This window comes from Eleutherodactylus coqui, chromosome 1, assembly GCF_035609145.1.
Source record: "Eleutherodactylus coqui strain aEleCoq1 chromosome 1, aEleCoq1.hap1, whole genome shotgun sequence".
Lineage (NCBI taxonomy): Eukaryota > Metazoa > Chordata > Amphibia > Anura > Eleutherodactylidae > Eleutherodactylus > Eleutherodactylus coqui.
The window spans coordinates 40,397,262-40,424,236 of NC_089837.1; the positions used below are offsets into that span (position 1 = coordinate 40,397,262).

General features: G+C 45.8%; 1 protein-coding gene across 1 annotated transcript in view; it reads right to left on the bottom strand.

Annotated features, from left to right (window-relative positions):
* Positions 1 to 3,263: 3,263 nt before the first annotated feature.
* Positions 3,264 to 26,975, bottom strand: part of LOC136612665 (oocyte zinc finger protein XlCOF8.4-like) — a 150,470-nt gene continuing 126,758 nt past the window's right edge. Inside the window, exons 2-5 of the mRNA XM_066593207.1 lie at positions 20,717 to 20,859; positions 17,010 to 17,189; positions 16,803 to 16,926; positions 3,264 to 4,027 (exon numbers count right to left, since the gene is read on the bottom strand). Coding sequence (XP_066449304.1) covers positions 3,264 to 4,027; positions 16,803 to 16,926; positions 17,010 to 17,189; positions 20,717 to 20,794 — 1,146 coding nt within the window. The 5' untranslated portion in view covers positions 20,795 to 20,859. The remainder of the gene's footprint in view (positions 4,028 to 16,802; positions 16,927 to 17,009; positions 17,190 to 20,716; positions 20,860 to 26,975) is intronic.

Consider the following 26,975-nt stretch of genomic DNA (forward strand, 5'->3'; position numbering starts at 1 on the left):
AACAGCACAACAGCAGTGACCACAACCTGCTCTGTGTGTGCTACACAGCAACAGGACCTGTGATGATGTCACAGTCATGTGATCAGTAGGGGGCGGAGCTCAGCAGTGAGGAGGATAAATAGACGTGAGGCGGAGAGACAGGCGCAGTCAGTGATAGTCGGCTGATCATTCTCTGCCATAAATACATATTAGTGACTTTTCACACGGGACGGAATTACACCGCAGGACGCCGCCAAATCCCCGGCTGCGCAATTCCACACTAAATCTAGCGGTCTGACTGCGGGTTTTGATGCGGATTGCAGCAGGTTTTCAGCCACTTTCAGTTCGGCATCAGAATCTGCCAGTCGCCGGCGGCTTGTGGCGCGGCCTATTCCGTCCATGTGAGCGGCCGGAGAGGAAATCCCGGGTTATGTTGGGGATTCCAAGCAGATTCTGTCCCTATGACCCGAAATCCCGCGGATGGCGCCCCATTGGTGGATTGTGATGTCACGTTACACATCCGCGCCCCATTGGTGGATTGTGATGTCTCGTTACACATCCGCGCCCCATTGGTGGATTGTGATGTCCCGTTACACATCCGCGCCCCATGATGCAGCATTCCAGGCGCTCGCTGGGTTCCTGCAGAGATTTGGGGCAGTTTGTGATTATTGCAGCAGAATATTTACTCCCCCAGAAGGTGTTTATATGTAACGGGTAATTTATCTAATTGTACATAATTATTCAAAATGGAGACCAAACTCAAACAAAAAAATAAAAATCGCAGCATGTTGCGTCTTGGCCGGTGATTGTTATAAGGACTTGTATTGTCTGCCCTTGGCTTACAGGAATGCTGTCTTCCTAGAGGTGGCGCTCTATAGCTATTGTTCCATCTTCCTTATTTGTATATTTTGAAGAGTAGGATGTATGACCTTACAAGCCCCCTCACTCACCTCTAGGTGTCTCCTTAAGGACTGATGATACCCTTCCTGCCCCAAAACCTGCTGCCCACTGCTGAGGGGCAAAACTCCTGAAACAGCTGTCTGTGTATGGATCCATCTCTTTTGGTTTTCAATTCCCAGTCATTGTTATAAAGACTTGTATAAAGAGTCTGGCTTTGGCTTACAGGAATGCTGCCTTCCAACAGGTGGCGCTGCAGAAATATTGTTCCATCTTCCTTATTGGGACGTATAATGTCTCCATACACACCAAGATAGCGCCGGGGATTGGCAGCACGCAAGTACATGTTATTGCACACTTGCTGTGTTCTCGCGTGAGAGACACGCAGACGGTCGTGTGAGCCGGTAAGTCTTACTGCTATTGTGGGTAACATGAAGGGTTTCTAAGAGACGCCATCCTGGAGGACCTCAAGGAAAATAGCCGGATAACTCCGTATCAGCCGGTTTATGGGAGATCGCTGCTGTCACACCAACCTGAGCAGCTTCTACCAGGAGGGAAGTTGTAGACTGGACTGGGGAGAGTCACTGGATCTTGTGGGGTGTCACAGGGGGCAGATAGGGAAGGGACACCATTACCGGTGGGGTATCACAGAGGGCAGTATAGGAAGAGACACCATTACTAGTGGGATACCACAGGGGGCAGTATAGGAAGGGTCACCATTACTAGTGGAGTACCCCAGGGGGCAGTATAGGAAGGGTCACCATTACTAGTTGGATACCCCAGGGGGCAGTATAGGAAGGCTCACCATTACTAGTTGGATACCCCAGGGGGCAGTATAGGAAAAGTCCCAGTTACTAGTGGGGGTACCACAGAGGGCAGTATAGGAAGGGTTACCATTACTAGTGGGATACCACAGGGGGCAGTATAGGAAAGGTCACCATTACTAGTGGGGTACCCCAGGGGGCAGTATAGGAAGGGTCACCATTACTAGTGGGGCACCCTAGGGGGCAGTGTAGGAAGGGTCACCATTACTAGTGGGGCACCACAGGGGGCAGTGTAGGAAGGGGTAACCGTTACTAGTGGGGCACCACAGGGGGCAGTGTAGGAAGGGTCACCGTTACTAGTGGGGTACCACAGGGGGCAGTATAGGAGGGGTCACTTACTAGTGGGGTACCACAGGGGGCAGTATAGGAGGGGTCACTGTTACTAGTGGGGTACCACAGGGGGCAGTATAGGAGGGGTCACTGTTACTAGTGGGGTACCACAGGGGGCAGTATAGGAGGGGTCACCGTTACTAGTGGGGTACCACAGGGGGCAGTATAGGAGGGGTCACCGTTACTAGTGGGGTACCACAGGGGGCAGTATAGGAGGGGTCACCGTTACTAGTGGGGTACCACAGGGGGCAGTATAGGAGGGGTCACCGTTACTAGTGGGGTACCACAGGGGTCGGTTGGGGGCTCAATTCTTTCTAAGATATTTAGTAATGATGACCTGGTAGATGGATTGTGCAGTAAAATATCAATATTTGCAGATGATACAAAACTATGTAAAATAATTACCAGCAGAGAGGACAGAAGGAGATTACAGGAGGATCTGGATAAGTTGGGGCAGAAAATTGGCAGAGGAGATGTAACACTGATCAATGTGCGGTTCTGCACATGGACCAAGGAAATACATGTCACCATTACGCACTAAATGGGAAACCACTGACATGGGAAAGGACTTGAGGGTTTAAGTTAACTGTAAGCTTAATTGAAGCAACCAGTGTCAGGCAGCTGCTGCCAAGGCAAATAGGATCATGAGGTGCATCAGAAGAGGTCTAGGGGCACCTCTGCTTCTTACTGCGTGTTTGATCTCTGTTAATAACCTGATGCATCAAATGTTTTATTTTTTATTTTTTTTATTCCATTTTAAATAAAAATATTGACTTTTCTCTATAAAATCTCTGGTGATCTTTCAAAATCTGATTTCCTTTAAAACAATTTTCACATAAAGAACATCATTATGGCTCCTCCACTTTGTGATATCCATGATTTAACATAGGAACATAGTATGTTAGGCTGAAGGGAGACAATGTCCATCTAGTTTAGCCTGTTCCCCCATCCCCCCTTGTTGATTCAGAGGAAGACAAAAAAAAAACAAACTAATGAGCCAGATGTCAATTAGCCCCTATGGGGGAACAAATTATTTCCCAACTCCATAAAGGCAGTCAGAATAATTCCTGGATCAACGTTTCATAGTTCCTGCCTGACTCCAAGATCCGGATCAACAACTCTGCGGGTTATTTAATGTCCATATCCCGTAATATCATAGAGCTCTAGAAATGCATTTAGTCCCGTCTAACCAGGTTTGGAATTAGCAGTAGAACATTTCTTGTATTCTGAACATTAAAATGACTTCAATCTTATGTGAAGTCTCTGATGATTAACAAGACTTGATTTTTGTGTAAAACATTTCCCACATTCTGAACATGAAAATGGCTTCTCCCCTGTGTGAACTCTCTGATGTCTAACAAGATCTGATTTCTGAGCAAAACATTTCCCACATGCTGAACATGAATATCTTCCCTCTCCTGTGTGAAGGCTCTGATGTATAAGAAGATGCGTTCTGTCCCTAAAACATTTCCCACATTCTGAACATGAAAATGGCCTATCCTCTGTATGAATTCTCTGATGTCTAACAAGACCCGATTTCTTCATAAAACATTTCTGACACTCGTCACATGAAAATGGCTTCTCTCCTGTGTGAATTCTCACATGTCTAAGAAGATTTACTTTATTTGTAAAACCCTTCCCACATTCTGGACATGAAAAAGGCTTCTCTCCTGTGTGAATTCTCTGATGGCTAACAAGCTTCTCATCTGTGCAAGTTCTTTTGTGTGTAAAAAGACCTAAGCTTTGTGCAAACAGTTTTCCACATTGCAGACTGTTACCCCCGGTGTGACCTGTACTTGTAGTAAAATGCTGAGATCGATCAGGAGAAGGTTCCTCATGATTAGCGGGATTATATGATAGATCTGTAGTGTTACATACTGGCTGAACATTAAGGGTAATGAGGTTTTCTCCTGGAGGGTGCTGCACAATATCTTCATCTTCTGCTTTATAATTTAGTGATGACATGAAGTTTCCATCAAAGTCCTCAATGGGATTTTCTGTTGGGATTAAAATTTCATTTAGTGATTTTTTTTTCAGCTGCAAAAGTAGCCAAATATATAAAAAATCTTACTAAGCTGGAAAAAGACTTGCAGTTTTTGATACGGTATTTCAAGTAAAAGGCAGAATTAGATCCAGGAATGTATAAAAGATTAATAAATCCTTCTTTTCTATTTCCCATTCCTTATAAATAAACTTCTGTCTTTCACAAAAAAAAAAAAAAAAAAAACTACATTAAAAATTCCCCCTGAAACTGCATGTGTTTCTAGCCTTATATGGCCGCCTGCACACATGCGGAAATCCCGCGGCGGGATTTCCGCCGCTCAAAGCCTGCATAGGATTGCGTTAACAAACGCAATCGTATGCAGACGGCCGTGGTTTGGCCGCACGAAATCTCGCGCGGCAAACAAACCGCGGCATGTCCTATTTTTGTGCGGGGCTCGCAGAGCCTCGCACAGAAACGTCACTCACGCAGCCGGCGGCTCCGGTCTGCGCATGCGCCGGCTGCCGGCACATGAAGAGCCGGGGCCGCCGGGCGCGGGTGAGTACGCGCTCGTCCCTGCAGGCGCTCGGGTCGGGTCCCGCGGCGAGAATTCTCACCGCCAGATCAGACCCGCTCGTCTGCAGGCGGCCTAATGCTTTGTCTAACACCACAGAATGCATCAATGACAACAAACACAATTAATGTCATAGGATCACAGGCTCAATTTACCTACATGGACATTAAAAAAAAAAAAAAAAAAAATTATATATTGATAAAAAAGTAAAAAAAAAAAAAAACCCAAAAACTTTTATGTACTCTCTCCTCTTTGTTTAATTTTCTTTTTTAATCAAAAAAACTCACATTTGATATTGTGGCACCTATAACAGCCTGTACCATAAATGAAACAGACTCACTAAGAAAATCCCCCAGTCCAACTGCTAGCCCATGCGAACCCTACCCTGACTCCTTTAAAGGTGCGCTCTGGAACTGCCAGTCAGCATGTAAGAAACTCCCCACCATCCATGACTATTTTACTGCTCAATCTTTAAATCTGCTCGCTCTCACAGAAACGTGGATACAGCAGTCTTACAATGGCCTGCAGTTCTCCCATACCCCAAGACCAGATGACAGGCGTGGTGGAGGAGTAGGTGCTCTTCTCCCCCCAAATTGTACCTACCAGGTTATCCCCCCTCACTTTTTCCATCATTTGAGGTACATATGCTACGGCTTTTCCGTCCGCTGTCCATGCGAGTAGCAGTTATCTATCACCCCCCAGATGTTCCTCGCCTGTTTTTGGACCACTTTGCTGCCTGGTTCCCCCACTTCCTCTCCTGCGAAATACCAACCCTCATCTTAGGGTCATTAGTGGAGATGTTAAAATCACCTATCTCCCCATCTGCCTCTCAGCTTCTTTCGCTCACCTCCTCCCTTGGTTTCTCTCAACTCACAGCCTCTCCCACTCACAAGGATGGAAACACTCTGGATCTGATCTTCCTCCGTCTCTGCTCTGCTTTCAACTTCACTAACTCCCCTCTCTCGCTCTTGGATCATAACCTCCTCTCTTTTCTGTCAAGCTCCCCAACATCTCTCCAGACCCTCCTACCTACCGTATCTACAGGAACTTTGAGGCCATTCACACCCAGGACTTTGCCGAGTCCCTACAGTCCTCTCTGTCCCATATCTCTCTCCTCTCCTGCTCCAACCTGGCTACTGCTCGCTACAACACCGCTCTCAAACATGCCCTGGATGAAGCGGCGCCCCCGATGACCCAAGCCATCCGATGTAGAACGCGGAAACCCTAGTTCACGCCTCAAACGCGCTTCATCCGGCGGTGCTCTAGAAGTGCTGAACGGCTGTGGAGTAAGTCGCAAACGTCCGCGGACTTTCTCCACTACAAATTCATGCTCAGAGCCTACAACCTCGCCCTCCACCATGCCAAACAACTCTACTTCACCTCTCGTCTTCACACTATCGCACAACCCTTAACGGATCTTTGATACTTTTCACTCCCTTCTCAGCCCTAAACCGCAGCCCCGTGGTGAAGAGCTGGCTGCTTACTTCAAAAAGAAAATCAATGACATCCGTCAAGAAATAACATTCCAATCCCAGACTAGTCCTGGCCCTAGTCTTGTCAGCACTGCATCTAGCTGCTGCTCACCGTCTGTACTCAGACCAACGACAGAGGAAGAAGTCTCCAAATTGCTCTTCTCTGCTCGCCTCACCACCTGCGCTAGCGACCCTCTCCCCTCACACCTCCTCCAATCCCTCTCCCCAGTTATCATCTCCCATCTCACCACAATCTTCAACCTCTCTCTGACCTCTGGCATCTTTCCCTCTTCTTTCAAACACGCCATCATATCCCCACTGCTAAAGAAGCCGTCTCTTGACACGACTGATGCTGCCAACTACCGACCCATCTCTAATCTCCCCTTCATCTCCAAACTACTAGAATGCCTAGTTTACCTCTGCCTTGTAAGCTATCTATCAGAGACCTCTCTCCTCGACCCCCTACAGTCTGGCTTCTGACCCCAACACTTGACAGAAACTGCCCTTACAAGGGTATCCAACGACCTACTGACAGCCAAATCGAGGGGCGATTACTCCCTACTGATCCTCCTCGACCTTTCCGCAGCATTTGAAACTGTCGACCACAAACTCCTCCTCAGTATGCGTCGTTCCATCAGCCTAAAGAACACTGCTCTCTCCTGGTTCTCCTCCTACCTATCTGACTGCTCTTTCATCATCTCCTTTGCTGGCTCTACCTCCTTCTCTTCCCCTTGCTGTTAAGGTCCCCCAAGGCCCGGTCCTTGGCCCCCTCCTTTTCTCTATCTACACAGCCCCTATTGGACAAACCATCAGGAGATTTGGCCTCCAATACCACCTCTATGCTGACGACACCCAGCTATACACCTCTTCCCATGACATCTCTGCACCTTTCCTCCAAAACATCACCAACTGTCTGTCTGCTGTAGCTAACACTAGGTCCTCTCTCTACCTAAAACGAAACCGCTCTAAAACTGATTTATTGGTATTTCCACCCTCCACTAACTGACCTCATTATGACATCTCTATATCAGTGTGTGGTGCCACCATAACTCCCAGACAGCATGCCAGCTGCCTTGGGGTCATATTCGACTCCGATCTCTCATTTACCCCCTACAGCCAATCTCTTGCCCGAACATCTCAGCTGCACTTCAAGAACATCGCAAGAATCCGCTCTTTTCTCACTGGAGACACACTAAAAACGCTTACTGTTGCCCTCATCCACTCACGGCTCGATTATTGCAACTCGTTGCTGATCGGCCTCCCCTGCACCAGACTCTACCCTCTCCAATCTATCCTGAATTCAGCAGCCAGGTTCATCTTCCTGTCCAGCCGCTACTCAGACGCCTCTGCCCTGTGACTGTCACTGCACTGGCTGCCCATTTAATACAGAATTCAATTTAAACTCACTACCTTCATCCACAAAGCCCTCCACAGCCCAGCGCTACCCTATATTGTCTCCCTCATCTCAATCCATCAACCAGCCCGGGCTCTCCGCTCTGCTAACGAAACCAGACTGGGCGCCCCTTTAATTCGAACTTCTCATTCCTGCCTCCAAGACTTCTCCAGAGCAGCACCGGTCCTCTGGAACGCACTACCAAAGGCTACCCGGGCAATCTAGGACTCGAAAAACTTCAGGCGTGCTCTAAAAACGCACCTCTTCAGGGAGGCATACTGCATCCCCTAAACAAACCCCTCTGTACTCTGCCTGATAACATGCTCCCTGACCGATTGACTGCAATCTCTGCTAGCCATCATAAACCGCTCCTGCAGTCATAACTATTCTGCCATCACACGGCCAAACGTCTGACCATTGTCTGTGTGTATAGCATCCCTCACTCTCCACCTTGCCATACCGTGCACATCTCCAGCCCCTTTACCTTCTGTATCACCCCATTACTTGTAGTATGTAAGCTCGTTGGAGCAGGACCCGCACCCCTACTGTTTCCATCAACTGATTACTATATGTAACCGTGGTTCTGTAATTTTTGTACTTTTGTCTCTCTGTATTCCCCGTCTATGTAAGCTCTGCGGAATATGTTGGCGCTATACAAATAAAGATTATTATTATTATTTAATTCTGCATGGAAAACGCTATAAATAAAAATAATGTAAAAAGGTAGCAAAAAAACCTTTTTTTTTTATGCTCATTTCACCCCCACCCAAAAAAAACACAATAAGGGCTTATTCAGACGACCGCATATCGGCTTGGTTTCCATGCCTAGCCGATATATGGTGTCCCTCTGTGCAGGGGGGAGGAGGCTGGGAGCAGTACAGGGAGCTCCCGACCCCTGCCACTATTTGCAGATCAGATCCATGAACGGAGGTGAAAATACACACCCAGGTCCCCCATGATGTCGGTAGGAGATCAGGACCCGCTGCGGGCTTCTGCGCATGCGCCGATGTGGCGTATAGGCCTAACCATGTGTCCTGTAAGTATATTGAGGCCACAATGGGTATATTTCTGAACACAGAACAAACGGGGATTCATTTTGGGGTGCAAGTCTTCATTCTTATGTACGCTGTACAAAAAAACCTGTTTTTAAAAAGACACTATTGCCCAAAAAATGAAAATCGTAATTTTCTCCTTCTGCTTTGCTTAGACTCATTCAAATACTGTGGGGTCAAAATACACAGTACACCCCTAGATGAATTTATTAAGGGGTCTAGTTTTCAAAATGGGGTCTTTTGTGGGGGTTCTCCATTATTTTGGCGGCTCAAGGGCTCTACAAGTGGGCAATGGGGCCTAAATCACCTTCAAGCAAAATGTCTGTTCTGAAAGCCACATACTGCTCCTTTCGGTCTGGGCCCCGTTATACAAACGAACATAATATTAGGGCCACAACGGGTATGTTTTTGAACACGGGACAAACAGGGTTATGCATTTTGGGGTGTAAATTCTCATTTTCGTGTGCACTGTACAAAAAAAAACTGCCTTGACATATTTGCAAAAATCTGAATTTTTTTTCTCCTCTAAATTGCATTAACTCCTGGAAACAAAATGTGGGGTCAAAATACTCCTGACCCCCTCCGTGAATATATTAAGGGGTGTAGTTTTTAAAATAGGGTCATTTGTGGGGGTATCTATCATTCGGACACCTATGAGTCTTTGCAATCTCAGCTTAGTGCAGGAACACAAAGTGTTTCTTAAAATGCTGATAATCAAAGTTAAATTTGTACGTCTCCTTAAAAAAAAAAAAAAACCCCAAAAAAACACCAGATAAACACCAGTACCAAATTAACTTGGGCGAAGCCGGGTATATCAGCTAGTATATATATATATATATATATATATATATATATATATATATATATATATATATATATATATATATATATATATATATATATATATAAACGAGCCAATAGTTTCAGTATTAATCTTTTTACTATTTATATAGTTAAAAAACAATTTAGGTTTTGTTTTACTCACTTTGCCAATAAGTCTCTATTATCTAGATTTTTGCAGTTTTTTAGCTGATTTTGACATAATTTTTTTCTTTACAAGTTCTTCGCTTCCCGTTGTTTCAGTAGTTTAAATGCTTTATTTTTGCCGTTTATTGCCCCTTTTACATCTTTATTAAAGGGGTTGTCTCGCGGCAGCAAGTGGGGGTATACACTTCTGTATGGCCATATTAATGCACTTTGTAATGTACATCGTGCATTAATTATGAGCCATACAGAAGTTATTCACTTACCTGCTCCATTGCTAGCGTCCCCGTCTCCATGGTGCCGTCTAAATTCGCTGTCTTCTGGCGTTTTTAGACGCGCTTGCGCTGTGCGGTCTTCTGCCTGGTGAATGGGGCCGCTCGTGCCGGAGAGCTGGTCACCGCGTCGTCATCGTAGCTCCGCCTCCGTCACGTGGTGCCGATCAGCCAATGAGGTGGCTGTATCGGCAGTGGAACGCGGAAGACAGAAGAAGAAACTCCTCGGTGCACCATGGGAAGACCCGCGGTGCACGTGGGAGAAGACCAGCGGCGCCATCTTTAACCCCTACCCGCTCCAGGACGTACCGTTACGTCCTGGGAGCCTGGTACTTCCCGCAACAGGACGTACCGGTACGTCCTGGGAATAGCGCAGGATCACATAAGATCCCGCGCTATCCCGCAGCGGGAGCCGGCTGTCACTCACAGCCGGCGTCCCGCTGCAACAGCGGGGGGGGCATCAGAGATGCGCCGCCCAGCTGTTAACCCCTTCCCTGCCGCGATCTAAGTAGGAAAGAGTTAACAGAGGGATCGCGATCCCTCTGTGTCTCCGGCCGGCTTTCGCGATGTCATCGCGAGAGCCCGGCCTGTCGCCATGGCAACAGGACGCCAGACACTGGCGTCCTGTATTGCCTGTGCCTATAATCGCTGTATAGGCGATAAGGCATGGGAGAGCAGTAGCTCTGCCATGCCTTATTACAGCGATCATAGGCATACTGCTGCAAGTCCCTCAGAGGGACTCAAATAGTGTAAAAAAAAAAAAAGAAAAATGTAAAAAAAAACCTTTTTTATGCTTTTTCTATTAGCATAAAAAAAGGGGAAAAAAATGAAAACCCCACATATTTGGTATTGACGCGTCCGTAACGACGTGTACAAAAAGTTGAACACACTTTTCATTTTGTACGACAAAAAGCGTAAAAAAAAAAAGCTAAAAAACAGAGGCAAATTTTTAGCATTTTGCCTCCCAAAAAGTGCAATAAAAGTGATCAAAAAAGCTGTACATTCACCAAAATGGTACCAATAAAAACTACAGCTCGTCTCGCAAAAAATAAGCCCTCATAGAGCTCCATACATAAAAAAAAAAAAAGTTACAGGACTTTGAATGCAGCTATAGAGAAAAAAAAAAAGATTTCCAAAAAAAAGGGGGTTTTATTGCAAAAAAGTGTAAAAACCTAAAAAAAAAAAAAACAATTTTGGTATCGTTGTAACCGTACCGACCCGCAGAAAAAATCTGGTGTGTCATTTATGCTGCATGATTAATGCTGTAAAAAAAAAGAAAAAGAAATCTATGGCAGAATTGATGCGGTTTATCTCCATGTTATCATAAAAAAAGTTTTTTAAATTTTACGATATTGTCTACGTACCCAAAAGTGGCACCGATAAAAACTACAGCTCGCCACGCAAAAAACAAGCCCTTATACGGCCGCGTCCACGGAAAAATAAAAAAGTTATGGCTTTTGAAAAATGGAGATGGAAAAATACGAAAAAAATCACTGGGTCCTCAACGCCAAAATAGGCCATGTCATTAAGGGGTTAAAAGAAGAAATGAAGAAGCTGCAGAACGCTGATGCAGGTAAGTGCAATGTGCTTTTTAAAAACTAACACATGCTTTCTTTTTCACAGGGCATAATGCAGGGGTCCATTTAAAAAAAAAAAATTCGCTTTCGCCGCGAGACAACCCCTTTAAGTCGTTTTCTCCCTATTACTAAGCCTTTTATTCCTATAATGTATGAATCGCTCACAGTAAGTGCCCATGTGCATAACCTTACAATTAGCAATGTTGAACTTCATTTGCCATTTTTCTACTCAAGCCCCCAACCTTTCTAGATCGATTTGCAACCATCCATTGTCCTCCGTAGTGTTTATTACCTTGTATAATTTCATATTGTCTGCAAATATCAATATTTTACTGTGCAGCCCCTCTATCAAGTCATTAATAAATATGTTGAACAGAATGGGGCCCAATACTGAACCCTGTGGCCCCCCGCTAGCAAAGGTTGCCCAATCAGAGTACATAGACATTAAATAACCAGAGGAATTGTTGATCTGAGTCTTGGAGTCATGTAGGAGATTTCAAAAGTTGATCAAGGGATGTTTCTGTCTGCCATTAAGAAGTCGGAAAGGAATTTTTTCCACCAAATGGGGCAAATTAGCATCTGCCTCATTTGTTCTTGTTTTTTTCACCTTCCTCTGGATCAACAAGGGGGTTGGAAACAGGCTGAACTGGATGGAGATTTGTCCTTTTTCAGCCTTGTATACTACGTTACTATTTAGGAGATGTACATATTAACTATTAATTGAAATTGAGGAGCATTTTGTTTTCCTACACTGAGCAAAGATTGCTAAGGCTCATAGGTGTTAGAATAATAGATAACCCCACACATTACCCCATTTTAAAAAACCAAAAACCCTTAACCCCTTAGTAACCGCTGATACGCCCACTAGCTGGGCTCTATGCCACACGGCAATTGATGGCCTCACTGTGGAATTGAGCCCCGGGATCTGTGCGGGTGACAGCTCCCTGAGGTAGCCAGCAGCCTGGTGCAGTCATGGGGTGGCCAAAGGATAATGGCGATCACCTAAAAGTTAAAAAAAAAAAAAAAAAAAGTTAAAGTTTAATCTCGCCTCACCGATGCGATTGGTTGGACATGCCCAGAAGCTCTTAAGGGTCTGGGAAATTTACAATCTACTTGCTCTGGAGCGGTGACCAGAGGACTTATTGAGCTCTCCCCGGTCACGTGATAAAAAGTAGTGATTTACCTCAGGCTGGTCTCACATGACCGGTTAGAAATAGCAGATTCCGCATCCGTTTGATCCGCAATAATACGCAGATAGATTAAGCAGCAAATCGCAATGAGGTGATTATTATTATGGGAGACTAACTATTCAGTTATAAACTGGGAAGGCGAAACCTACGGATGTCATAAAGGTATCAACTTTCTGTCAATTACTAAAGATAATACCATTTGGACTTAAAGGGGTTGTCCCGCGCCGAAACGTTTTTTGTTTTTTTTTCAATAGGCCCCCCGTTCGGCGCGAGACAAACCCAATGCATGTGTTAAAAAAAAAAAAAAAAAGTTTAGTACTTACCCGAATCCCCGCGCTGCAGCGACTTCTTCCCTTCCTTAGCAAGATGGCCGCCGGGATCTTCACCCACGATGCACCGCGGGTCTTCTCCCATGGTGCACTGTGGGCTCTGTGCGGTCCATTGCCGATTCCAGCCTCCTGATTGGCTGGAATCGGCACACGTGACGGGGAGGAGCAGCTCTCCGGCACGAGCGGCCCCATTCACCAGGGAAAAGACCGGACTGCGCAAGCGCATCTAATCGGGCGATTAGACGCTGAAATTAGACGGCACCATGGAGACGAGGACGCTAGCAACGGAACAGGTAAGTGAATAACTTCTGTATGGCTCATAATTAATGCACGATGTATATTACAAAGTGCATTAATATGGCCATACAGAAGTGTATAACCCAACTTTCTTTTGCGGGACAACCCCTTTAACAGAATATCAGACCTGACAGAATAACAGGGGTGCAGGCTGGGGGCACCTGGGAAATAGCAACTATAATATAACACATTTTAACTTGGCCTTTAGGAGATAGTTTTATAGTGAAGCTACAAAAATACTAAACTTTAAAAAGGCCATGTTCAATCATCTTAGTGATGCCCTTAACCTTACTGACTGGGATAATGTCCTCAAAAACAAGAGTACAAATAATTGGAAAACTTAAAAACATCCTAATTACTTACTGTGAGCGATTCATACATTATAGGAATAAAAGGCTTAATAAGTAATAGGGAGAAAACTACTTAATAAAGATGTAAAAGGGGCAATAAACAGCAAAAATAAAGCATTTAAACTACTGAAACAAGGGGAAGCGAAGAACTTGTAAGGAAAAAAATTATGTAAAAATCTGCAAAAATCTAGATAATAGAGACTTATTGGTAAAGTGAGTAAAACAAAACCTAAATTGTTCTTTAACTATATAAATAGTAAAAAGATTAATACTGAAACTATTGGCTCGTTTATAAATAACTACGGTAGCTGATATACCCGGCTTCGCCCGAGTTAATTTGGTACTGGTGTTTATCTGGTGTTCACACGGAAAATCTTATGAAGTCGTGGTTACTTTAGAGATACCGAGGAAAAAAATATGTTCACCATTTTGCATGGTTCTTTGCGTTACCCAGGAAACACCACGGGGAGGTAACCATGCGACATTTCCTTTATATAAAATGACATCAGGAAGTGAGAGAATTAGATTATGTACATAAAATTTGGACGCTAATTCTTTCGCGCCTAAAATTGAATAATCGAGTTGTGACCCATTAACTTTTCCTATTTATGACATAATCAATGCTCGTGCCAAATTTCAAGTTTCTATGACACCAGGAAGTGAGAGAATTAGATTCCGTACGTAAAATTTGGACGCTGATTCTTTTGTGCTTAGAATTGAATAATCGAGTTGGGACCCATTAATTTTTCCTATTTATGACATAATCAATGCTCTTGCCAAATTTCAAGTTTCTATGACACCAGGAAGTGAGAGAATTAGATTCCGTACGTAAAATTTGGACGCTGATTCTTTTGTGCTTAGAATTGAATAATCGAGTTGAGACCCATTAACTTTTCCTATTTATGACAATCAATGCCAGTGCCAAATTTTAAATTTCTATGACATCGGGAAGTGAGAGAATTAGATTCCGTACGTAAAATTTGGACGCTTAATTGTTTGCGCTTAGAACTGAATAATCGAGTTGGGACCCCTTAGCGTTTCCTATTTATGACATAATAATCAATGCTCGTACCAAATTTCAAGTGAGAGAATTAGATTCCGTACATAAAATTTGGACGCTAATTCTTTGGCGCTTAGAATTGAATAATCAAATTGGGACCTATTAACTTGTTCTATTTATCACATAATCAATGCTCGTGTCACATTTCAAGTTTCTATGACATCGGGAAGTGAGAGAATTAGATTATGTGCGTAAAATTTGGACGCTAGTTCTTTTGCGCATAGAATTGAATAATCGAGTTGGGACCCATTAGCTTTCCCTATTTATGACATAATCAATGTTTGTGCCAAATTTCAAGGTTCTATATCATTGGAAAGTGAGAGAATTAGATTCCGTACGTAAAATTTGGACGCTAGTTCTTTTGTGCTAAAATTGAATAATCGAGTTGGGACCCATTAGCTTTTCCTATTTTGGAGAAAATCTATGCTTGTGCTAAATTTCAAGTTTCTATGACATCTGGAAGTTGGAAAATTAGTGGCGAGTCAGTGAGGGCAGATAGAATGGATAGATAGATAGATAGATAGATAGATGGATGAAAAATTGTAGAAGGGAGTAGAAAACAAATCTATTAAATAGCTTATTGTCTAGTGTATTCACAGAGGAAAATGAAATGTCAGATGAGATGCAGAGTGAGAAAGTAAACTCATAACTAAAAGGTCACTATTCCAACCCAGGAAGAAGCGCAGAGCCATTTTAAAAAGATTGAAACAGACAAATTAGCGGTTCCCGATGGCATACACACCCGGGTTTTAAGGGAATGAAGTAATGCAATAGGCAGACCTTGATTTCTTATATTTAAGGACTCTATAGTGATGGGAGTCTGTTCCACTGGATTGGCGCATAGCCAATGTGGAGGCGATACTCAAAAAAGGGGTCAAAAAGTGTGCCTGGAAACTACAGGCCAGTAAGTCTTACTTCTATTGTGGGTAAAATGTTTGAAAGGATTCTAAGAGATGCCATCCTGGAGGAATTCAAAGAAAATAGGACCTCCATATCAGCATGGGTTTATGAGAGATCGCTCCTGTCACACTAACCTGATGAGCTTCTCCGAGGAGGTAAGTTCTATATTGGACGGGGGAAGAGTCATTGGGTCTTATGCATCTGGCCTTTTCCCAAGTGTTTAATACTGTGCTGCATAAAAGCTTGGTATATAAAAGGAGAATGCTTGGTCTGGGTGAGAATGTGTTCTGTCAGAGATAGAACCCAGTGGGTGGTTTGAGATGTTCCATACTCTGATTGGTAGTGGGGTACCAGAGGGGTCAGAATTACTAGTGGGGTACCACAGGGTCGGTTTTGGGACTCATTCTTTTTAATATATTAATTACCTGGTAGTAGAATTGCACTGTAAAATATCAATATTTGCAGATGATACAAAACTATTTCAGATCAACAGATCAACATTGGGGGGGGGGAGAATAGCCTGAACCGGATGGACAGATGTCTTTTTTCAGCCTAACATACTATGTTACTATCACTTAATTTGCTTTCAGTGGTTATGCGTAGAAAGCTCTGTTAGGCATTTCCGTCAGCCCCACTGGAATGAATGGAGGACTGACGGTACATGCTCGGTCAGCGCTCCCTTCATGCTGACATCACTGCGGAGGGAGAAGCGACCCCCACAGTGACAGGCAGAACGGACATGAGAGTTCCATTCTGGAGATCAGCGGGTGTCTCAGCGATGAGACCCCTACCGATCAGCAGGTTATCAGCCATCCTATGGATAAGGGATAACTTGCAATCTTGGTGCAATCCATTTACTGAATCAAATCTGAGTATTTTTGGGGCAGTAGAGAGGCTTGTTATGGGAATGGATGAGAAGAAAAAAGACGGAGCGCCCCTTAGGGGCATGAGTGATATGATGGGAGATGCACTCAGGGATGCATGCTGGTCTGAGCTTCTCTCCGACATATAGGCCAGTGATTGGGATCGGTGCGCCGGCCTCGCTGCGCTGAATAACCAATGGCTGCTATAATTAGGAGGATGTAGTGAAGATTTAGAAAGAAATTGTGCCCAGCATGACCTAATTGGTTAAAACTAGTGCTTTACAGTCAGGGGTGATAATAAAATATTTCCTTATTGATACCAGCAGCATTATCTATTCAATGCAACATGTCTCTTCATGAAATTGTGTACACCTACTGTTTACCATATGGAAATGCACTGCACATGATGGTATCAGGGCCTCAAGACAGTAAATAAATATAGTGTTACATATACTGTATCTCGAATGTATTTTCTTACCCTGTGATATCGGAGGCTGGTGGTTCTCCATCTTGACGTCCTTGTACAGATCCTTGTGTCCTTCTAAATACTCCCACTCCTCCATGGAGAAATAGACAGCGACATCCTGACACCTTATAGGAACCTGACAACACAATGATACCGTCATTACCCAGACTCCTCTAGTGCTGTTACTGTATAATTTCCCAGCATTCCCAGCAGGGTCACCTCTCCAGTTAGCAGCTCAGTGATCTTGTTGGTAAGTTCTAGGATCTTCTGCTCATGTATCGGTAAGTGAGGAGGAGCCTCTGTGATGGGGCTCTGGCTCCTGCTCCATCCTCCTGACTCATGGAGATGGCTGTTGGGAATCGTACCGTCACCTAATGTCTTCTTCACCATCATGTAATCCTGTGTATGGAGAGAGACATGTAGAGGACTGAACCCGGTGTTCTTTCTTCAGTACAAAGTGAGAGATTGTGATCCTGATGTATAGAGGTCTGGCGAGAACACAACTGGAATATGGTGTTCAGTTCTGGAGACGTCATGTACAAAATAGAACAAGTCCGAAGATGGACTGTGAAAATTGTGGAAGATCTCATAAAACCAATCAGGAAAGAGATAAAGATCTTAAGGCTCTTTTCTTCCGAGCCTCCAGCACCAACTGCAGGACTTTTTCGTCGGATAAAGATGACAGACTAGTATAGCAATTGGATACACAAGTACTGCTGCACTCCGGCATTTTTGGGTGTTGGTCTTAAGAGTTTTGTAGGGTTGCAGCAAGGTTAACCAAAATTGAGTGGGGTCGCTCTTGTCAGGGCGATCGCTCCAGAGATAGGCAGGGGGAGCACAAGACCCTTTTATAGCGATAGCATACAATCAGAATGTTGCCTCTAATTTAGGCCGATTATTCCTGAAACATCATTTATATCCATCTCTGCGGTACCACAAACATCAGAGCTTGAATCAACCAACTGTGATTACTGCAGTAATACCTTCTGTATAACCCTTCACCCTAAGGCCACCTGCACATGAAGGGTCGGATTCCGGCTGCAAGATTTTGCAGCGGAATCTAACTGTGTCCCGGTGGTGAGCCCTGCGTACCTCTCTGATGGCTTTGTGTACAGACAGCTTCTGTACTGCTGATGTGCCAGCTGTCGCGCTGCCTAAAATGCGCAGTACAGAGTGTGACGTGCCGTTGCTAGTCCATGATGCGGATTCTGCGGTCCATCTGCACTGCTCACTGTGGAAGGGCCACGGCATAGATAGCTTACATTGACATTAGTGTTAGCCGTCCATGCGTGGCCCGCACTAAAATAGAACACGCTACGATTCTTCCGCCGAGAGCAGAAAAACGCAGTTGATTTCCATTGTGGGCAGGGAAAAGCGGTTTTACATAGCATATTATGGGCAGTACTCGCTGCGGGATCCGGAGGCGGATGCCCACTCCGAGTACATTTTGCAGTGATAGGCCTTGCTGTTGGTCCCCGTCATTATATATCATTATTACAGTGAGAAGGAAGGTAAAGGAGAGAACATGATGGAAACCTTCATATATTGTATGTTACAGGAGGGAAGACACTAAACCCATGAACAAGGGGCCCAATCTGACATTAATGGGAGGGAAGATCAAAAGAAATGTCAGAAAATATTATTCTACTGAAAGAGTAGCAGATGCTTCAGACAAACTTCTAGCGGATGTGGTTGGAAAATCAGAAGTAAGTGAATGTAAAGGGGCATCCAGTGAAAACACGTTTCTCTATCCCTGCCCGCTCACCTGCTTGTCTCTCACTCTGGGCATCTCCCATGTACATTCACTTCCATGCAGTGCAGCCTCTTTAGCATTAGATTTCTCCCTGCTTCCTCTATGCTGTTATCAGTAACATGATGCATCAGTAGAGCATCACATGACCAGCCACAGCCAATACCAGCTCTGTCTGCCGAGATCATCATTGCCTTCTACATTCACCTAGATAATCCACAGACTAGAAGTAGACAGTCAGGATCAGCCATCTTCTTCATTATAAGTAACTGGGATAGGAGTTTGTGTCCCCCTGTGAAGAGCCTGTGTGGTACAGTCCATGTAATTTCATCATCCAGGAAGACCAAGTGACCCAAGATCGTTCTTTGTAGGAGTCAAAGGGAGACAAGTAATTCCCAGGCAGTCACAATGAGATTAGAAGACCCAATTGAGGAGAACAATGTTCAGAAAGGAATAATTAACCCTTTCCAATCCAATTTCCCTACCACATGCCCCAGCTCTTATTTATCATGGTTGGTAAAGCGCATTGTGATTCCTTGGAATTACTCTACAGAAACACAAACATAAACTGCCATGATGATTTTATCAGCAATTTTTTGAAGATTAATCAATAAGAGTTAATATGTATATTACACCATGCAGAAGAGAGCTCTGATGTGGATGCTCTCTTCACAGTGTTGGAAACATACACAGGGAAATAACGTATGATGAGGTCAGACACTGGATTGAAAAGCATTAAAGCAGGTTGGTTATACCAATTACAAACTGAATGAAGAAAAAAAAATAAAAAAAATAAAATCACCCTTTAACCCCTTGAGTGGCACGCCCGGAAATTTTCCGGGACGAGCTCCACTGCTCATAGCGACATAGCCCGGAAGATTTCCGGGCTGTGTATCACTATGGGAGCTGCAGAGCACAATGCCACAAGCTGTGACAGTGTGCTCTGCCTGCACAGACCCACAGAGAACAAAGCAAGGGCTTTGAAAAACCAGCAGAAGATATTGCCGACATGCCGGAAACCTCCTGCTTTGTTTACAGGTTGCCATAGAGACCATCGGCTTGTCAGAAGCAAGCCGATGGTCTCTGTGGCAAGGAGAGCTTGGTGCTTGGCTGTCAGAGGACAACTAGGTACCAGCTCTTACAGCAGAGATCAGAGAAAACCTCCGATCTCTGCTGTGTTAACCCCTTACATGCTGCAGTCTATGTGACTGCAGCATGTAAAGGGCTGTCACTGCAGCATGTAAACGGCTGTCACCATCGGACCCCCGGAATGTGATCAGGGGTCCTGATGGGTCCCTGTGGAAGTCCCCTAAAGGGACAAAAGAAAAAAAATAAAAATAAAAAAAATAAAAAATAAAAAAAAGGAAAAAAATTATTTAAAAAAATTATAAAAACACTTGTCTCCCTTTACTTTGTAAAAAATTAAAAATACAATCACACATGTGGTATCCGTGCGTCGTAATGACCCAGAGAAGGAAGTTAATACATTTAACCCCTTAATGACATGGCCCCTTTTTTTCTTTTGTCCCCATTTCTTTTTTTCCTCCCCCCTGTTTAAAAAATGACAACTTGTCCCGCAAAAAACAAGCCCTTATATGGCCGTGTCAATGGAAAAATGAAAAAGTTATGGCTCTTGAGACGCAACTGCAAAATTAGTTGAAATTCAATGATTAGACCATTTTAAAAAACCTGCCCTGGTGGGCACGACAGGGTGGTAGGAAACCCGCCACTCAAGGGGTTAAGAGTACCTAGAATAAACATACATGTATCCTAAGGGATAAAAAGGGAAGTAATATAATTGCAGAGTAGGTGGTCCATGTGCTCCTCCTATCGTCAGTCTTGTCTATATAGATGTCAACCTAGTGACAAAAATCCAAATCTCCAGGTCAAACTCAGTCCCTGTGATCCTGCTGGTTCCTGGCTGCCCTTCCCTCCTCATTACAAGGAGCCTACTTACCATTCTCATCGCTCCTACAACATTACTATTAGCTCATTGGTTCCCACCATACAGAACTGACCATATTGGTGGCCGATCTTCACATTCTCTGCTGCTCAGTTCTTTAGTTCTCCCTCACTTGGAAGGTCTAGAAACTGTTCTATAGAACACTGGATTGTTTTCTCTGGTCTTAGTCTGAATGTTAAATAATAGAAAAATATAGAAATCTAGAAAGCTTACCTCTCCGGTCAGCAGGTAGATGATCTCTAAGGAGAGGTTTAATATTATTTTGGTAACTTCACTCCCGTCCTTCCTCATCCTTGATGGATCATTCAGGAGAAAGACCAAATTTTTGAGAAAACTGGAGGGGTCTAGTACTGCACCTTAAAATGAAAAAAAAAAATAATAAAGAGGCTCTAAATCCTACAGGAAACCTCATCATGTGTGACATACAGCTCCTCACTTATTGATCACTGATAGAATCAGGTTCTCCGGTTCTTCACTATATGGATTCTAGGGATTTGCCATAAATATCTAGGTTGCTGCCCAAGCTGTTTCCATATCTCCCATAGATGTGAACAGAGAGCTGTACATGTGTGGCCGCCTCTTCATTCATTGTCCTCTTGGATGTACCTGCTGTGGACCCCTGGCTGCACATATAGTGGGTGCGTGTCAGAGGCCGAACCCACATTATCATCTATGGCATATTCTGTGGATATATAGTATGTTAAAAAAACCTCCTATCTTACGCAAAAAAAATCTGTTTAGTTGCCATCTGCTCTTATCGAATTCTACCTTCTGCCACTTCCTAGTCTGTGATTCCTCCTATCTGTATTATCATGGTTATCTAGGTTACCGCCGGCTCCCATGCAGTTTCATCCTTTACCGCTGGAGTGCTACAGTCACTATAGTTTTTCCTTCCTCTTCTCGGCGCTCCAGCAGCTCGGATCACCAATGTGAAACAGCAGCAACAACACTGTTGGATTTCCTCTTCACCAAGTCTGAGCCGGTAGTCCAGCCGGCATTCTGTTTCCCCTGTTACCCCCCTGCTCCATCTCTCATCTGCGGTCTTACCTCCAGGGGTTCTGGCTGTCAGGGTCACCATATTGCATAGAGAGACCACCTTAAAGGGATTGTCTCGTGGCAGCAAGTGGTGTTAAGCACTTCTGTATGGCCATATTAATGCACTTTGTAATATACATCGTGCATTAAATATGAGCCATACAGAAGTTATTCACTTACCTGTTCCGTTGCTAGCGTCCCCGTCTCCATGGTGCCGTCTAATTCTGATGTCTTCTTGCTTTTTTAGACGCGCTTGCGCTGTGCGGTCTTCTTCCTGGTGAATGGGGCCGCTCGTGCCGGAGAGCTGGTCCTCGTAGCTCCGCCCCATCACGTGTGCCGATTCCAGCCAATCAGGAGGCTGGAATCGGCAATGGACCGCACAGAGCCCACGGTGCACCATGGGAGAAGACCCGCGGTGCATCGTGGGTGAAGATCCATGTGGCGGCCATCTTGGTGAAGAAAGAAGAAGGAAGACGTCGCAGAGCGGGGATTCGGGTAAGTAATAAATTTTTTTTTTTTTTAACACATCCTTTGGGGTTGTCCTGCGCCGAAGATCCCTATGGAAAAAAAAAACCGTTTCGGTGCGAGACAACCCCTTTAAGATTTTGAAAATTATAGTTACATTCTATGATTGTTCCTTAATGAATTGTCTGGTGGTTTTCTTCTTCAGCCCTGAACCTCCCTGTTCCCTCCTTTCTGAGTGTCTGAGGAACAATGCTGTCTAAATGCTGGAGATACTATATTACTTCACTACAGGTCAAACATTTTAGGCTGCTTTCACACGGCCAAAAATATATATCACACGAGATTTGCAAGACACACAAATCTTGCATGAATATGAACCCCATTCTTTTGAATGGTGTCATATACATGGGCGATTTTTTTTTCGCTTTGGGGTGCAGGAAAAAAAAAACATGGCATGCCTTATCTTTGGGCGATCCCTTGGAACACCTTGACCATTTGTCTTCAAAGGGGCTGGAAAACGCATCGCACAACGTTGTGAGTATTCCCATTGGAAAAAAGCCACGCTGGAGGATCGCAACTATACTGAAGCGAGAGGCATTTTTGACATACGTGGGCATATCGCATGTTCCTGAGCACGATATCAGACCACTTTTCATGCACTGATATTGCACGCGCCCATGAGAAAATAGCCTTAACACACCTTAAACTGTGTTAATGTCAATTGAATAAAAATTCAAGTCCAGCTCCTCGTAGCTCCGCCCCATCACGTGTGCCGATTCCAGCCAATCAGGAGGCTGGAATCGGCAATGGACCGCACAGAGCCCACGGTGCACCATGGAAGAAGACCCGCGGTGCATCCTGGGTGAAGATCCCGGCGGCCATCTTGCTAAGGTAAGGAAGAAGTCACCGCAGCGCGGGGATTCGGGTAAGTACTAAACGTTTTTTTTTTAACACATGCATTGGGTTTGTCTCACGCCGAACAGGGGGCCTATTGAAAAAAAAAAAAAAACTGTTTCGGCGCGGGACAACAAAAATTCAACACATTTTGATTTTAATTGTGAAGAGAAGACTTCTATCTGCAAGTTCGAGAGAGTATCCGTAAAAAAGCCACTAAAAGTCTAAAAGAATCAAAAAGGCATGCTGGGCCATGCAGCACCTTCAGTGGACTACTGCAGAGTAGAAGGAGGTCTTCTGGGCTGATAAGTCAAATTTGATATATTTGCTATGTCACACAAGGTTTTTGTATGCCGTTGAGTAGGTGAAACGATGGTTCACGAGTGAGCGATAGCAAATGTCAAACATGGAGGGGAAAGCATGATGGTCTGGGCTCTTCGGTTGGATCCAGAGTTGGCAGCTTGCAGAGGGTGACTGGCACACTGGGCAAAAAGGGCTACCACACCAGTTTGATACACAAGATGGTCAGAGGTTCATATTACAGCAAGACAAGGATCCTAAACATAGTTCTAGGTTATGTCAGAAATACTTAAGATGTCAGTAGGCTTCAAAGAATGGAACTACTTTCAACCGATATATTTATGCCAATTTGTTGGATAGTTTTCACTTTGTTAAATAAATACCCCCATGGCTGCAGTACCTGCAAAAGCCACTCCGTCATAAACAAACATTCCCAATGCCCAGCCACAACACGCTCCATCCACATCACTCCTCTCCTCTCCTCACCCACGTACGGCTCACATGCACTTTTCAACTTCCTCAGACGCCTCCAACCCCCCATACGGCCAAGAAACACCTCAGCCACCCTCACAAATCGCCTAACCACAAGCTCACCCTCGGTACCCTGCTACTACTAACCCTAGAGCGAAATATCACCCAACCCAGGCCCACCCTGCATTGCTCTCCACCAAAATGCCCCCACTGCCCCATTCAAATGTGCCCTGTGGAACTCCCAATCTGCATGCAACAAACGCCCAACTATCCATGACTAGAGATGAGCGAACGTACTCGGTAAGGCTGATTTTGCAATCGAGCACCGCGATTTTCGAGTACTTCACTACTCGGGTGAAAAGATTCGGGGGGCGCCGTGGGGGCGTGGTGTGGTGGAGCGCAGGGGGGGGGGGGGGGGGGGGGGTGGTAGCAGCGCGGAACAGGGGGGAGCTCTCTCTCTTCCTCTCCCCCCACTAAACACCCCTGTAATACGAACCTCACATGCTCGCCTACAGGACTTCACCAGAGCAGCACCCATCCTCTGGAACGCTCTACCCCAAGGCATCCGGACAATTCCCGATGCACGAAATTTCAGATGCACCTTAAAAACGCACCTCTTCAGGGAGGCATACCGAATCCCCTGACCTAGTCCCTCGCCCCTGCCTATGGCTCCCCCACACCTTCCACATTGCCTATCACATATAACCTCTACCTGCCCCACCCCGTTTGCTTTCTAACAACTGATTTCTACATGAAATCCCCTAACGCCTCGTTCCCCCCTTGTACCTCCTGTACCTCCCCCACCCCATTTGTGTCTAACCCAATGTACCTTATATTGTAATTGTTGTATTGTTTTGCATTTATCCATGCCTGAAAGCGCTGCGGAATAAGTTGGCGCTATACAAATAAAGATTGTTAGATCTCCAACAGTCTTGCCGACATGTTTCAGCGATTTGCCCAGTACATTCTCTCTTCTTTGTTAGTTAGGACTGGCATCGTAATACCGGCGTATGCAAAGAAGAAAAAAAAACAGCTCCTAGAAGTAGTTGTTTCGCTGCAAAACTCGTCCTGCGGCTCCATCTCAGGCAGATATATAAATGATGAGAGTTGTGGTGATTAGATGAACGGTCTTGTCACCTGAGACCCTGAAGCTGGTTCCACCTTTGGCCTATAAGAGGCTCTCGGAGGCCCCTTGTGTGTAGTGACCTCTTCTTCTGCTTCTGTAGAGCTTGTTGGCCACTAGACGCCTCTACGACGCAGAGAAGAGATTTCACCCCGTTACCAGAGCTTGGAATGAAGCAGGTGGCTGGTCATACCGACTAATTAGGAACTGTTGGGATGCGTGAGGACACACTTACATGGCGACCGGGCAAAGACCAACAGTAGAAAAGATTGGCCAGTCCAGCCGTAAGAGCGACGCCCGGGCCAATAACAGGGGGCCGGTCCGCCCGTAAGTAGAGCATCCATAAGAGCGACACTCGGGGGTGACGCTACAATTCCTCTGGGGCCTTTAGGGAACTTTCCCGCGGGATGGAATTAGTCGCACGGATATTCTGCCTCACAATGTTATCTCTATGGGGCTGAAATTCCGCGTCCGTTAGAATCCGCACGGCTTTACTTCAAACCGCGAGATTAAACTGCGCAGCGAAGAGCTTCCTGCTGGTGATTACGGCGTCTTGTGGGATTGTTGGGGGGATTTCTATCATCCAGGAGACGGAATTCACAACTAAAGGCTGCGGGAAAAACAGGAGAAGTTCTGCACTGATTGCCAATATCGTCCTCTGCGCCGCGTCCTGCGGACAATCCGCCCCGTGTGAGCGCTCTCATATACATTCCCCTCCACTGGAGGATACCCTCCCCCGCCCCCCTGTGTGAGCGCTCTCATATACATTCCCCCCTCCACTGGAGGATAACCTCCCCCGCACCCCCGTGTGAGCGCTCTCATATACATCCCCCCTCCACTGGAGGATAACCTCCCCGCACCCCTGTGTGAGCGCTCTCATATACATCCCCCCTCCACTGGAGGATAACCTCCCCGCACCCCTGTGTGAGCGCTCTCATATACATCCCCCCTCCACTGGAGGATAACCTCCCCCGCACCCCCGTGTGAGCGCTCTCATATACATTGCCCCCTCCACTGGAGGATAACCTCCCCCGCACCCCTGTGTGAGCGCTCCCATATACATTCCCCCTCCACTGGAGGATACCCGCACCCCTGTATGAGCGCTCCCATATACATCCCCCCCTCCACTGGAGGATAACCTCCCCGCACCCCTGTGTGAGCGCTCTCATATACATCCCCCCCTCCACTGGAGGATAACCTCCCCCCTCCACTGGAGGATAACCTCCCCGCACCCCTGTGTGAGCGCTCTCTTATACATCCCCCCCTCCACTGGAGGATAACCTCCCCCGCACCCCTGTGTGAGCGCTCTCATATACATCCCCCCTCCACTGGAGGATAACCTCCCCGCACCCCTGTGTGAGCGCTCTCATATACATCCCCCCCTCCACTGGAGGATAACCTCCCCGCACCCCTGTGTGAGCGCTCTCATATACATCCCCCCTCCACTGGAGAATAACCTCCCCCACACCCCTGTGTGAGCGCTCTCATATACATCCCCCCCCTCCACTGGAGGATAACCTCCCCCACACCCCTGTGTGAGCGCTCTCATATACATCCCCCTCCACTGGAGGATAACCTCCCCCACACCCCTGTGTGAGCGCTCTCATATACATCCCCCTCCACTGGAGGATAACCTCCCCCACACCCCTGTGTGAGCGCTCTCATATACATCCCCCCCCCCTCCACTAGAGGATAACCTCCCCCGCACCCCTGTGTGAGCGCTCTCATATACATCCCCCTCCACTGGAGGATAACCTCCCCCGCACCCCTGTGTGAGCGCTCTCATATACATCCCCCTCCACTGGAGGATAACCTCCCCCGCACCCCTGTGTGAGCGCTCTCATATACATCCCCCCTTCCACTGGAGGATAACCTCCCCCGCACCCCTGTGTGAGCGCTCTCATATACATTCCCCCTCCACTGGAGGATAACCTCCCCCGCACCCCTGTGTGAGCGCTCTCATATACATCCCCCCTCCACTGGAGGATAACCTCCCCCGCACCCCTGTGTGAGCGCTCTCATATACATTCCCCCCTCCACTGGAGGATAACCTCCCCGTACCCGTGTGAGCGCTCTCATATACATTCCTCCCTCCACTGGAGGATAACCTCCCCCGCACCCCTGTGTGAGCGCTCTCATATACATCCCCCCTCCACTGGAGGATAACCTCCCCCGCACCCCTGT